We start from the raw sequence: 14,883 nt of genomic DNA on the forward strand, positions 1-14,883 counted from the left end.
CTATCACTGCAGACTGGGCTCTGGATGTTGCCTTCCTCGGACGAGTTAACACCTCATCTCTATCAAAGCATGCTTATAACCTTAGGCCCTGTTTACACTATGCGTTTTAAAACGCATAACTTTTGCTACGGTTACGCCGCTGTTGTCTACACTACTCCAGCACTTTACCCCCTTCGAAAACAGAGACTTTTGGAAATGCCGAAGACCACCCCCTGATTTGAGTCTTCTGGATCATTGGGTATCCTTCCCTGATTCGTCAAGCCCTTATCGTATGAACATTACGCCACCTTGATCGTATACACAACAACACCACATACATCAACCAACCACTTCACATCATGCATCGATAACAGAAATAATCCTATTAGTTCCTACTCGAATGGTGAATTACAAAGTGTAACCTTCAGCAGTAAATTGGATCGACTAATGAACTGCATGACAAACCCTAAAGCCGTCCCCCCTCCCCACCCAGTTCCCGGAGGAATATTAACCAAACCCGTAAGACTGACCTGTACGTTCAATGTAGTCCACACACTTCTCAATAAACAGAGGAATAGGCCTGTCTGGGGTGACCAAGTTCTGTAGAGGAACGCCAAAATAGTTGCTTTCCCAATTTCTTCGAGTTGGCGGATACAATGGCTTTGGAACTTTTGCTTTGACCTATAAAAATAAATAAAATAGTAGATTTAACATGGCATAAACAAAACACATACAAGAAAACACAATCTATCCTCATTCTTCTAGTGTTCTACCACCAAACATTCATAATTTCTGAATCGCTCATGGACATATTTTTCGGTGAATGATTTTCAAGCATAAACTGATATTCATCTTCAGTAAAAGCTTCATCCAGGTCAAGGTTGGGGTGAGTTTCCGTGCCTATCCCTGGAACACCGGGCACAAGGTGGGAGAATACACTCCGGTTGGGACGCCATTCCATTGCACCATGCACACACATTCACACATGGGGGCAAGTTAGCACAGCCAATCCTCCTACCTGCCTGTTTTTTAGACAGCGGGAGGATACTGGAGAACCCAGAGGAAATCCATGCAAAACCACACATGTAAAACTCCACACAATCGGTAACCTGAGCTCAAACTGTGGATGCAGTGAGGTAGCAACGATTTCTGCTGTGTCTCTGTGCAAATCATAAACTGAAATGCAAAAATAAATGTACCAGCTTACCTTTTTCGGTTCCTTGTTTTTTGTCGTTTTCTTTTTCTTCAACTTCTTGTCATCCTGCTCTGGGTCCGAAGTGATGGCTGGATTGTCTATCCCTCCTTTCCATGGATCCACAGGTGAAAGTAAAGGGTCCTCTTCACTTCCACGGTTACCCCTGCCTTTTTTCTTCTTCTGCACTGCCGGCCCTGATTCGTCGTCGCTGACGTCAGAGTGCACTCGTCTATGGTACGCTTTTGTCTTGCTGAAAAGGATCTTTGACCGGTGTTTGTATTTGGATGGTCGCCTGCTGCCCTGTGACTTCAACGTACGATCGAACCCGTTCTCCTCATCACCGTAATAACTGTGATGGCCAAATGAGTTGCGCATCTTGACCATCCTGCTATGGGCATCCTCTGGAACAGCATAAATGTCATCGTTGAAACCTTTCGATTTGGCGAGGGTGTCTGCTGGATCTGCATAATTGTCAGCCACCTCAAGGTCATCATGGACCATAAGTGGGCCTCGTGTTCTCCTGCTGGCCCTCATTCCAGCCTCAATGGTCTTCAAAAGGTTGGGATCCAGCTTCTTAACATTAGGTTTGTTTAGCACAGGCTTAGGTCTCACTGGGGGAGGCACTTTGTGGTTGCGTTCATGATCACCTACGGGTGTACTATGGACAGGATACTCGTTCCCTTCCAAGTCTATTTTATACTTTCTTTCACTAGGGGTGGGCAGCAGCTGTACATCATCCCCTATAGGGCTATAAGGTGGTGGTCCCTCAGCATCATCTTCAGAGTCAGGGTAATAAGAGTAGGCTGGGGAATGGTTATGAGGTGACTGAGGGAAGACGTCTTCAGAGGTGCCATGGTCCCGTGTACTATCAAACATGAAGGAGCTTTCTATACTGTTCTTCTTCTCAAGTACCTCGTTGAAAAACGGTGTGAAGACTTCCGTTTGCCTGTGGTACTGAGACAACGAGTAGAGTGCTGTAAATTTGGCTGTGATTTCTGTAGCAATGTGTTCCCCCTCGGTCATCAGCTCCTTGATTGCCTCGTTCTCAAAGAAATCGGCCTGGCTGTCCGTGATAGCCACCATTTGGACCGGAATGACATCTTGGACCTCTGCCAAGAATGCCCGCAACATAGCCATGGAAGCCTTTCGTTTCGCCGAGTACACAAGTATGTATCCGTGCACCAACTCGTCCTTTCTGATTCCAATTGAGGAGTGGTATGAGAGGACAGTGACTTGTATGCGCCTGCGACTGTCACCAATGATTTTGTCAAGGTACAGGGTGTTGCTCTGACCAGGCTGACCAGCACTACAAGAATGCGAATCGAGAAAAGGTGAGAGAATAAGATCCACGCTGAATGGATCTCCACACATGGCACACATAACTATTCGCAAATCTGTTTCTGACAAATCTTTGATGGAGGGCATGGGATGCATCAAGTCGAAATTGTGCTTTAGGCCTTCTAGGACTGCTCGGAGCGCTTGTTTTATTTGAGACTCGTTAAACTTTCGGGGAAAGGTCCCAGAGGGCATGTCGATGAATGTGCACTGTAGCTTATTAGCAAGCTGTTGGCCCTGATGCCTTAAAATAGGCATGTTTTTGCAAATGCTGTCTCGCTGACTTGCTAAGATTAGAATAAATGGCGATGGCTGGGCAAATCTGTCCCTTCTGCCCTGAGAAACCTCAGCTCGGATTCGGCTTATGCGATCGCCGATGTAATTAAGTGTCTCTATCGAACTGAAGACACAGAAGAACCCATGAGGTTTGAAATTTGATATCCAGGAATGGTTCAAAAGCATGGGGGAACTTACATCAACAGGTAAAAGGTCCAATTCATAGATCTTACCATCAAGGGTATATTCATCATCTGTAGACTGAGCTTTTATTTCATTAGCAAGTTCTTGAGCTAGTCCTTCACGGCCAAGAAGACACAAGTTCACTTTATCGAGATTGGAGCTGTTGTAGTACAGATTTGTGCGACCGTGGTCCAACTGAACCAGCCTATTTGCAAGAACCTGCTCAACTTTCAGATCCACACAGCTCACACCACTCAGACACGTCTCTTTGGTGGGATGATAAACAAATCCGATGTGTTTCAGTAAAAGGGACTCCCTATCTGGGGCAAGTTTCTGTAGAGCTCTGTATCTGGGTTCCTCGTTGAGTACCGTGTGGATTTCGCTCATTTTATCACAACTTGGGGTGGCATTCAAATCCAAGTCATAAAACAGCTCGGCGTGCTCAAAAAGCATTTCCTGAAACTCCTCTTTGGCCCCTTCTACAATTTCCTGCTGATGTAGTGCATATACGTCTCTGCGATCAGCTTCTGTGATGTACTTGTAGGCCTCGTCCTCCATGACAAAACACATAATCTCCTCCCACGGTTGGCCAGGACTTATGAAGTGCACTCGCTCCAGTGTCTTCTTGAATTTTTCCTTCATTTCCAATCGCCTCTTTTCAGATATCAAATGCTGGACGTGGTTTTGGTAAATCCTCTCGCCTTCTGTAGTTTTAAGGATGTCAAAGGGGACTCTTCGGTCATCGGTTTTGTTAACATGGTCCGTCTCATCCCATGGGGTTTGCTCCAACACAACAAAGTAGTACTGAAACTCATTCTTGCTTTTTAACAGATTCTGAGCATCTGTCCAGCTCAGGCTCTCAATCTCTTCCAAGTTGTTCAGCATCTTGTTAAGAACTTTTGGCAAACTGGAGAGATAATCATCTCTTCTCTTCTTGATATGCTCTTGTCTCAGCTGTTCGATATGCTTCGAAAAGGTGTTTCTAGCCTTCCGGGTACCTTCTAAATTAATGTATTCCTCGTAGTCTGGATGGTTCTTCAATGAATTGCTCACAACTTTCCAGCTTGTGTGATAATCTCTGACAGACTGCACGATAAGCTTCTCAAACTTGACCGTGATTGTGGCTACTAATTGTCTCTGAGCTTTGTAAGCCTCCAAGTAAGGGATAATTTTGGGCTTACCTCGTGTTTTGTCCATTTGCTGGATTAGCGCGTTAAAACAGAGTTCCACGTTGGCAGACGACAGACCCGATGTCTCAACCACCAGAAGATTCTTTTTGCTTGCAGCAAAAGCCTGGACATCCCGTAAGTATTGCTCTACACACGAATCGCATTTCGTCGCGGCGATTATAATGGGTTTTTTTGACTTAGCTATTTGTGAGTAAAGGCTATTAACAAATTTCATCTGGTCATCAAATTTTCTGTTGCATCCTTTGCTTACATCGATGCACAGGACAAAACCATCGATATTTAGCTTTCCATCAGGCATCTGCTTCTGATCAAAATCCTGCTCCAAGCCAAGCTGATCTGTGCAAATATACATCAGTTTCTCAGCCGACTGTAGCTTTGTAGTCGCAGCCCGCTTTGAGTAGGGTTGCAAATTTGTGCTCCGATGAGGCAAAAAGGTCTGGTCGTCAATAAATTCAGTCTGTTCAATGACTTGAATTCGACAATCGAGGCCATCGTCTCCTCTGTGTAACACTTCCCCCCAGTACAGGAAGTGATCATTGTTCACCACACGACCTCCAAAGTCAATTGTGCTCAACACAGAAGTGTGCTCCGAGTAGTAGCTGTCTGCGCTGGGACGCACGTATCTGTTGCATAGGCAGGACTTGCCCACACCACAGTTGCCCTTTTCTTTCTCAGTGCCTGAGAGCCCAACTACACTGATAGTGTATGTCGGTGGGCGGGGCTCTTTGTTCTTGGCCATTATATAGCCCCTCTCATTGCCTTGTTACTCTCAGCAAAGTCTGCCAGCAAGGCAAAGATAAAGTTCCATTGGCTACTAGTGATGCATTTCCATTTCTTGTCCTGAACAGCTATTCCTTTCCTCTGGATCGTCGGCTATGGAGCAGCTGAGCTTCTCCTCGGGCATCACCTACCTGCAATACATAAAAGGACATCACATCAATATACACGTATTACCAAAATAAAATGACAATTGGGTTATTGTCGATGACATTACTAATTTAAATGCAAATCAAATGCTATTCTATATAATATAAGCAACAGACCATGTTTACATACAGTAAAATTCAAAGAGAGAGAGAGGAACAAAGAGTGAGTAAGACATTTATTATCAAATCAATATCATAGCAACATATCCTCATACACTCAGCAGCATTAGATACACTACCTAATAATTCCCCGTACCTTATACAGTCAGTAGTGAATGCTGTTTTTATAAAAAGCACCACTGTTGTACTCTGAAGTCAAGCGATTGAATGTGCTGGAGTTGTGTAATGCGCATCGGTCTTTCTTGGCCTCTTTCATCACTGACCTGGTTTTACACAAAAGGACAGGTGGTAGCTAGATGTTTTTCATACACATTTATGAATGCATCTGTAAATACAACTTTTATTGGGTTGAGCGTACAAGCAGGGTTGTGATTAAAGGTTGGGAGTATAAGCAACTCATTTCATTTCATGTTTCTGCTTTCATTACTTATGACACAGACCAAATGTGTCCAAAATCAGTCCGTACAGGATTTCAAGGACTTTTTTGGGATTGTTGCAAACAAAAATGCTTGATTTTGCTGCGGCTTTTTAAAAAAATTTGTGAACTACTTAAATTGGCGAAACTGCAATTGCACAAAATTGTTGCACACTGTCTTTCGCAGTGACGTTTGCTGGTAAATTAGACCTTTTAGCTGTACTCTTGGTCGACACACATGAATTGAAGGGGGCTTTGGCTGAATACGCGTTGTGATGAGGTCACATGACACGTCTTGGCCCAAACCTGTGGGAAATCTGCAGTCATTTTGAAAAATTGCAAGCTCCTGCGAATATTGTGGCGTTTCCTTGATTTTGCGCTCATTTCCGAGATCGCAGAATCACTAAATCCTGGAGGGACTACATAATATGCATATATTATACAAAATAACCAGACAACACATGCACTCATTCATGGAAAGAGGCCCCTGGAAACACGATCCAACTGTGTTCAGTACGATGCAATTTACCATCAACCCACTGATTCTCGGTACAACAGTGGGGCCATGATAACAACGTGCTGAATTAAGATAAGGCAGTGTGTTAGGGAGTACTGATTACTAATAAAGTACCTACATATATATATATATATACAAATATATATGTCTTTCAAGGTTTCAAAGATTTTGCTAGAACCAAAGGATTCCCCGTAATAAAAACCATGTCATGAATAAAATCCTTTCTAAAATGAACATAACACTGCCTTCGCACGTTGATCCATGTCATGGATGATTAATAGCACTCTTTCACCAAACAGTGAGATATGGTCCAGAGTGGTTACTAATCCATATTTTACGTACCCTGGTTGAGCACCCGTGTCCACTGCACCGTCAAACAAAAGCAAAAGTAGGAAATATTCTCTCGAGGTTGGGGGATGATTGACTTGTAATGGGCACAATTAGTATAGTAGAACAATGTGAATTTTCATGCAACATGAAAAACCATGAATACAAGCAGTTACACATTTCCTATGGCTGAATCTCATATGGTGTTCTGGCATTCACAAAGGGCACTACATATGTTCTAGTATCTTTACACCCTATGTAGTGAGCAAAGTGTGAATAAGAAGCCATTGTTGATTCAGTTTAATTTGAAGATGTTAAATTTGGTGGGAAAGTGATACGTTTTATTTGCTCTATTGAGGCTAATTCCATTGTTGAACGGCTTTATAATGAACCAACAAAAAAAAACTGGAGGCATTAAACAAAAATATCCACCTTGGAGGACAAACATATTCATCTTTATAGGTGACGTGATATTCAGGCTCGTCCTAGGATTTATTTTGTAAAGAAATTGTATGTTGACTTTTTTTTTAGCTTAAACGTCTTTCATCTACACAGTTTGTCCGTTTCCATTTCGATTCAGGGTTTCCTAAATTACCCACAGTGCCAGTGGGAATTAGCCTTTGCATCATCTCCACCTAAGGAGACAGATGCAGCAGCACTTTAGTCCTCGATCTTGTCCAGCTCGCTCACCTCCTCACCTGTACACTCTGCTGAAACTGATAAGGATCCAAAGCTTCAATATTCTGCTTTTAGCCATGCCACTGATTACCATCGCTAATTAGCTGTGTCGAGTACCCCCCCATAACTCGGCGCAATCGCTTTATATATCCTTCCGAGTCCAACGTTTGCTGTCTCTGCTACTTCTGAACTGGATTTCTTATCAATGGGACATTGAAGGTTGCTGGAAATGGTGAGAGAGTTAAGAAGCTCTTGCAGAAAGTAGCGAAATTAGAGTGTTATCTGGAATTGTTGACATTGTTTTCCCGCTGTGACATGTGACATGCTTCTCTCTCCCTGAAATAACCGACAAATCAGCAACAGAAATCACGAAGCACATCACAGCGAATTCAATATACATTTCAAGATCTTTAACGGTTCAGGCTGGAGTGTTCCTTTAAAAAGTGTGACCTCCAGTAAAGAACATTGCTCTGGGTTGATGAGAGAGCAATATCGCAGGGATTAGTCACACACCATCTATCAGATAAGTCACTAAGCAAATCAAAGAATTTGTTCCAGTGACTTGAGTACTGTGGGTTACCAAGCAGGAAAACTAGTCAGTGAATTATGAAGACGTTTGCTATGACTTTTGTTTAGGTTTCAAACTTAAAGAGTAATTAAATGCCTGTGTACAATGGGTCAGTGTAAGAGTCGCAGTGTTTTGACACGGTGTTTAGTTCAGCTCTCTCTCCCCTGCGTTCATACACAGATATGAGGCGTTAAACCGCTGCTATTTGAGGTCTGCCGCTAATCTAGCACTTTATACACCTTAGTTGCTAGCTGGGTTGGAGTCTCAGGGGGGATAATTAGAGACTGTAAACACCAAGTGAACGGGATTGAGAAAAGTAACTAGAGCGCGTATGTCTATGGGAGGTAAACCGAGTGTATTGTTAGAGCTCAACGCCTGCTAACTTCCAGCGCGAGGACTTTTATTCAGCGACATGGATATTCGTTAAACCGAACAACTCGTAATATTTTCAAGGCAACACACACTGGGATAAATTCCCCGCTCGAAACACTTTATTTACCTCGGTCTAACTACTTGGAGAAATACCACCGTTTTGACCAAAATAGGTAGTAGGACTGAGTCGTAGCATTCATTAGCTAGCTTAGCCGCCAGGAATACAGGTTCAGGGGAGGTTATTATGAATACAGAGACGCTGTGAAGGCGGACACTCGCCGTACCAAGAAGCGAACTGTCTAAACAAACACGTTTAGTGGCGTTTCTTTAACCTTGGTCAGGGTAATAAGGTTTATCATGGACCCAGGCCTTGCCCGAACAACGCTTCCTCTGTGAGAGAGAGAGAGAGCACTCCTGCTAGCTCGCTCTGGCTAAGTGTTGGTGTTACACTGCGCTGTTTTAAACCATGTAGCGCACACCATCTGTACAAATCCCAAGTGCTCACTGCTCATACACACCACCATCAGCTTCATTCTCTACTGAAACACAACACTACACGGACAGAGGACAGAGACACTCTTCTTCCAAAAGCTTTCTCCTACCTAACATGGTCGCTCCCATCTCCCAACACCGCGGAGAGGAAGGAGGTGGCATTCCCGAAGATTTCCCTTTATTCCCAATAATATTCCCTCTTCGAGTGAGATTGAGGATAGTCCCGAGGTTAAAGTGCAGGATTAATCCGCGCTCAGTTACATACACGATGGGTTTTACATGTATTAATACAGAATTTATGGTATGCGAGTAATCCGAGACTGACTCCCTCCCCTCTCATTCCAGTCGGTAATGGCGACCGATGGATCTCTCTCTCTCTCTCTCTCTCTCTCACACACACACACACACACACTAACTTTTCCATTTTGCTCTGTGTGGGAGCGGCGCGTGTTCACAGTTACCCTGAACAACAATTAAATATTAACAGACAAATAACAACAATAATATATACATTTATAATGTAACGAATAATCAATTATTGTAAATATATTATTATTATTATTATTGTTGTTGTTATTATTATTCATAACAAAGTCATAAAATTCTCAAAAACACAAAAAACTGACAATGTAACGAATAATAACTTGTAAACTATTATTATTATTATTATTATCCATCCATTTTCCATACCATAATTTTTAAAATAATAATTACAAGAATTACTTCACAAACAATCATATAATAATTATTATTATTTATCCATTTTCCATACCATAAAGTATTTCATAAATATTAATTTACAAACAATCAGATTATGTAATAATAATAATAAACGAATATTATTATTATCATTATTATTATTATTATTATTATTATTTATGATTTTTTTCCAGTCTATAATTCAAACCAAAAATAACTATACCATGTTTAGGAGTGTTTTGTATCACACATGGTCAATTATTTTTTTGTTGTTCTTAATTTTGTTATGAATTTGTAATCATACACATTTATTTAATTCTTGTTTATAATGTAATTTTTTATTACATTTATAATTATGTAATTGAAGTTTTTGGTGTTTTTTTTTTTTACATTTTATTTATAAAATAGATTTGTTCTTATCAATTTGTAATCGCATTATATTTGATGTTATTTAAAGGCAGCCAATAGCCTGCAGGTGTTATTGAGCCTAATCAGTCAAAAAGGAAAATGTGTCTCCTCCAATACAAAGTTAAAGCACATATTAGTGTAGATAACATATTATTACATACAAATAAGTACCAGCAAACTTCATGCTTAAATATTGTACTTGCCTAGTTTTTCAACCAGGTGACTAACCACAGGAAATAGCTGTAACTCTTGAACACATGAACAGTGCATATATTCACATTATCAACTGTTCACTGATCCTCTCACAAGTAGTTTCACATCCAGAAATTATGTTCATTTTGTGAGACATTACCTGTTTGTGTAATCAGTTTTCAGGATGCACTGAAGTCATTGCTCCATGCTTTTGTAAAAGCATGTGTTACTAAATTTATCGGTGGAAGCCACAGTCCCATTGTCCCTTAAGCTTTTTTGGGTGTGGGCTCAGCTGTCTCTCTGCCATTCAAATGCAGTACAAAACAGCCTGGGCAGAACATGACACCCTGTCCTGTTTACACCATCCAGTTCTGTCCGCAAGTTTCAATTGGGCCATTTCCCTTTTTATTGTTAGACTAAGTCTTAAGTCACTATCATAATATATATGTATGTATGTATGTATAAACATTAGATATCACAGTTTTCTGGGAATGAGATGTGACCATTCTTATATAACATTTTAGGAAATGATCAAGTGGATGTCATGGTTATTGTGGTGTTGCTTGACATTTCGCCTTCAGTCAATACGAACAGGAACAGGCAGTTGGAATTTGAGCTCAGAGTTTTTAACATACTGAGGTGTTTCCAGCTCATTGTACTACAGGTGACCTCCAGGTTATCTTTAATGTAATTCAATGATTTATGGGTTTAGTTGTAGTACATGAACTCATTAACTGGCTAACGTGAGTAAAAAGTATTTCAGTGTTAAGCTAATTTCAGTGTCACGTTAGTTATGTGGAATCAGTCCTTAGTAAATTACTGACACATTTGAGCGACATGACACATGACATTTCCACCAGTTTAGTCTCATTTCCAGTGTCATTCTGCCTTTATATTGTATATAAGAAATGCTAGCAAACTCAGTATATTAACCATATTAACCACTTGAACAGTGAATATATGGTGTGTTTGCTTTGCAATGCCAGAAACACAATTCACAATATCATATTCACAGCCAGGGGACTTGCACTATATCATGGCTATTACTGATGTCATGACGTGATGCTCAGTAATGTTTATTTAAAAGCGTTTGAGGATGAAGACAGATTTTTCCACTATAATATCTCACTTTACAACTATACAACCTATTGATCTGGTGGTTATAACTACATTATGGTAGTATTTTCTCTTGTTCTGTGCAACTTACAGAACATTTTAACACCAATCTCCAGCTTCACTTTCTTCTTCATTGTGCTGCTTATTGAGTTACACTGAACTATACATATAATATATGTCTGCAAAAGTGAGGATTTTATAGTGGACTGGTGTAACGTGAACATCACAACAAACAAAGACTATAAATAGACTCTAGTGTGTAAAATTCGGTGATGCATAATGTGTAGGTTATCAAACAGGTACACGCCTCATTCAACCCCTTATCATCGACCTTAGAGCAATACGTAACATCTGGAGTTTCCCTCTGCCATTAAACAGCACCGCAAGCACTCTGCTGTCAGCAAAAAACATGTTTATTGTATGTACAGTACAACAGTACAGTCATTAAAAGAATGCTATGTTTAGTTTTTTTTCAATAGGGACTACTTTTGCGACACACTCACTTTACAGCAAACACAAAACCAGTCTATTCTATATAATAGTGATGCACAGATTGGAATTTGAATAGAAGTCCATGTAATTTAAATGTACACTATATGGCCAAAGGTTTGTGGACACCTGACTATCACACCCATGTAGGACTTCCCCAAAGTGATGCCACAAAGTTGGAATGTCTTTGTATGCTGTATCATTACAATTTCCCTTCACTGAAACTAAGAGGCCAAAACTTGTTCCAGCATGACAATGCCCCTGTGCACAAAGCGAGGTCCATGAAGACATGGTTTGCCGAGGTTGGAGTGGAAGAACTCAAGTGGTCTACACAAAGGCCCAATAAACACCTTTGGGATGAATTGGAATGCTGACTGCACCCCAGGCCTCCGCATCCAACAGCAGTGCCTGACCTCACTAATGCTCCTGTGGCTGAATGAGCACAAATCCCCACAGCCATGCTCCAAAATCTAGTGGAAAGCCTTCCCAGAAGCGTGGCGGATATTATTTATAACAGCAAATGGGGACTAAATCCAGAATGGGATGTTCAACAAGCGCATATGGAAGTGGTGGTCAGGTATCCACAAACTATTTGTCATGCAGTGTACAATTTGACTCGTGAAATAATGAGTACTGATGTGACGGATAAGAGCATTTGAAAAATACCATGATCACAGTTCTCATACACTGTGAATATTTTGTAACTTCACAGTTCTTACATTTTTTAATACAATTTTCTGAGCTGAGTCACACGTGTTACTTCAGAGAAATTCCCAGGGCATGAAGTTGATGAGACTATGATTTGGTCATGACATGACAAAACCTGCACTGTCTCATTCTAACTCACTTCAATAAACCGATCTTGACTCATCTTGCTAACTGAAGCATGCAACATTAATTAACAGATTCAGTGTCAATTATGTGGTGTTGGACCCATCTCTAACAAACCTGTACTTGTTTGTGCTTTAATTTAAAAGCTGGCAGGCTTTATATCAATCAGCCTGTGCACCTTTGAAATCTCCCGTCACCCTCCATTCTCCTTCACCATGACTTATTTATCTCCCCCTGACAGCCAAACATCCTGGACTAACGTTTTTCCGATGCTGATTCATGGTCAGCTATACTGGAATGTCATATCAAGCAACCCCCGGTGTATAGACATTTTCTGCAAGACCAGTGTAATTATCCCCAACAGCACATAGCTGAGCAATTGTCTGACCTTTAAAATGGTATAATTGAGGTCATCTTTCTGGACATAAGGCCAATTGTTTGTCAGGGAGATATCGGCTGTGGATGAAGTTCCCCTAAACTCTTTAGGATGCCTGTTCACTAGCAATCAAGTGTTGGTGACTGCTTTCACTGACCTAATGGAAAGCCATAATCAGAGTTCAGTGTATGTTATGGTTAGAAAAGAAAGGTGGGGGGGGCAGACTGGCCTTATAGCCCACCTACCCCCATGCATGCTTCCATGTCTCCTTCCAGTCCCTGATCATGCAGGGCAATTGGAACCAGCTGTTGCTATTTATCCTAGGCAGCACCACAGCTGCACTGCCATGGGGCCAGGGATGGGGAGACGACGGCTACGTCCCGAACCACACACTACTATAGCTAATGATATATAAAACGTAAACTACTACTAGCATACTAGCACTACAATGCAGTTTCAGACATACCCTGTGACATCACTCATCCCGTCTGACACATATTCGGCTGAATCACACTGGCTTTTCAGCTCTTGGGTGATGTGCATGAAGATGTACTTTGGGTTCAAGAGTCCAAAGTTCTGCTAAACCATTTCCAATGTTTTTTTTGTTTTTTTTTGCAAGAGGGTGTGGATCTCCAGCTGTTTCGAAAGAAGAAAGTCATGTTGAAATTTACAGCTCCTTACAATTCTCCTGATGGATCCATTTTGCCTTTTGGAATGCAGGAAGTGGCTTTCAAAACAATGGCGAGGTTTTTTGTTTTTTTTTTTGTCTGCAGTACATCTGAGCAGAGAGCAAACAAAACAATGCCTAATTCAAGTTGAAATTAATTCAGAAAGACAAATATTAACTGGCTGGCCTAGTGCTTTAGAAATCTGCTATCAAACCCTCATAATAATTCATTTTAAGCATGCTATTAGCATATCTCAAACACCATGGCTCCAGCAGTCACACTTCAACCAAGCCCAATCAATAATACATGCTTATCTGCTACATAATACATGTGGAAACCATTTTAGTTTCGTTTTGAGAAACTGAGAGGTCCAGCAGTTCAAATTTGATTCCAACATAAACAATTTAAAGCACCAGTTTATGAAAAATACAAAGAGTACCATGAAAATGTAGTTTTATAATTACTTCCTTAATGACCTAAGAGCAAGTTGTGTGTAGAGCTTAGATAGTTAGTATCACACACGGATTGCGCCATTGACTGTGCGGCCATAAACAAAATGACTCATTTGTGGCTCATGTATCTGTCCTGACCTACACTTTGTGTTCCTTTTTTTCTGTATTGAGAAACAGAAAATGTGCTATAGCTCTTTATCACTACTTTGCTTCAAATTCATTTAACATAATCACCCTATGGTCTGTCTTGTGCAACCTAACCCCCTGATGTAATTATTGATTTTCTGCTCACAGCCTCCGGAAGCAAGAACTCTCTCTCTATCTATTATATGCTTTACTTACTTTGCTGGGCAAGACTTTTACTCCTTAGCTGAGTCACGTCAGGTTTCAAACCCCTCAACCATGAAGGAATATAATTACTTGGAAATGATCATTTTAAATAGGGACTACAACCTACTAGGTAAACATAGCATGTCTTTATGGCAGGCTCGACCTAAAATACTTTACTGGAATAAAGTTGGTGTGACGATGGACGTTCGATATTCGGGGATATGCGGAAATTAAGGGACCGTCTCTAAAGTTACATACGACATTGCTATACACGTTTCTAACTTCAGTAGTATTTGAAGGGAATGACTTACAATCACACAACCAATGGAAAGTGTTCATCTAGGTGTCAGGTATGACGCACACCTTTTAGGTTTTTGATATTTATTGAAATAATCTATTAAATTACATGTAAATTAGATATGAATTTCACTACCGAATGGGCCCATACACAAAATATACCGCAATTGAAAGCTCAATAGCAGTTGAAGGGAATGATGTACAGTCAGACAACCAACTGTAAAGTGTCCATCTAGGTGTCAGGTATGACGCACACCTTTTAGATTTTTGATATTTAACCCTACAATGCAGGAAACAAAAAAACCTTCACGAATGCATAAAGGGGGTCAAAATGACCTGTACTGGATTTATACACAAGGCAGTGCTGGAAAATAATGGTGCCACACAAAATATTGACACTTTAGGCCCAATTTGGACATTTTGACTTAGGGGTGTACTCACTTTTGTTGCCA

At 40.9% G+C, this 14,883-nt stretch overlaps 1 protein-coding gene across 3 annotated transcripts in view; it reads right to left on the reverse strand.

Moving 5' to 3' along the window:
* The window catches only part of arhgap5 (Rho GTPase activating protein 5), a 53,555-nt gene extending 39,009 nt beyond the window's left edge, over nucleotides 1-14,546 (reverse strand). The window contains exons 1-4 of one of the 3 annotated variants that reach the window (XM_053632391.1): nucleotides 14,147-14,546; nucleotides 5,341-5,467; nucleotides 1,187-5,069; nucleotides 510-660 (exon numbers count right to left, since the gene is read on the reverse strand). In XM_053632391.1, the coding sequence (XP_053488366.1) occupies nucleotides 510-660; nucleotides 1,187-4,897 (3,862 nt within the window). In that variant the 5' untranslated portion in view covers nucleotides 4,898-5,069; nucleotides 5,341-5,467; nucleotides 14,147-14,546. Of the gene's footprint in view, nucleotides 1-509; nucleotides 661-1,186; nucleotides 5,070-5,340; nucleotides 5,468-8,683; nucleotides 8,929-14,146 lie in introns of those variants that run through there. The other 2 variants (XM_053632390.1, XM_053632389.1) reach the window with 2 other exon arrangements.
* Nucleotides 14,547-14,883: the final 337 nt, after the last annotated feature.

The sequence above is a fragment of the Ictalurus furcatus genome, chromosome 9, assembly GCF_023375685.1.
Source record: "Ictalurus furcatus strain D&B chromosome 9, Billie_1.0, whole genome shotgun sequence".
Classification (NCBI taxonomy): Eukaryota; Metazoa; Chordata; class Actinopteri; order Siluriformes; family Ictaluridae; genus Ictalurus; species Ictalurus furcatus.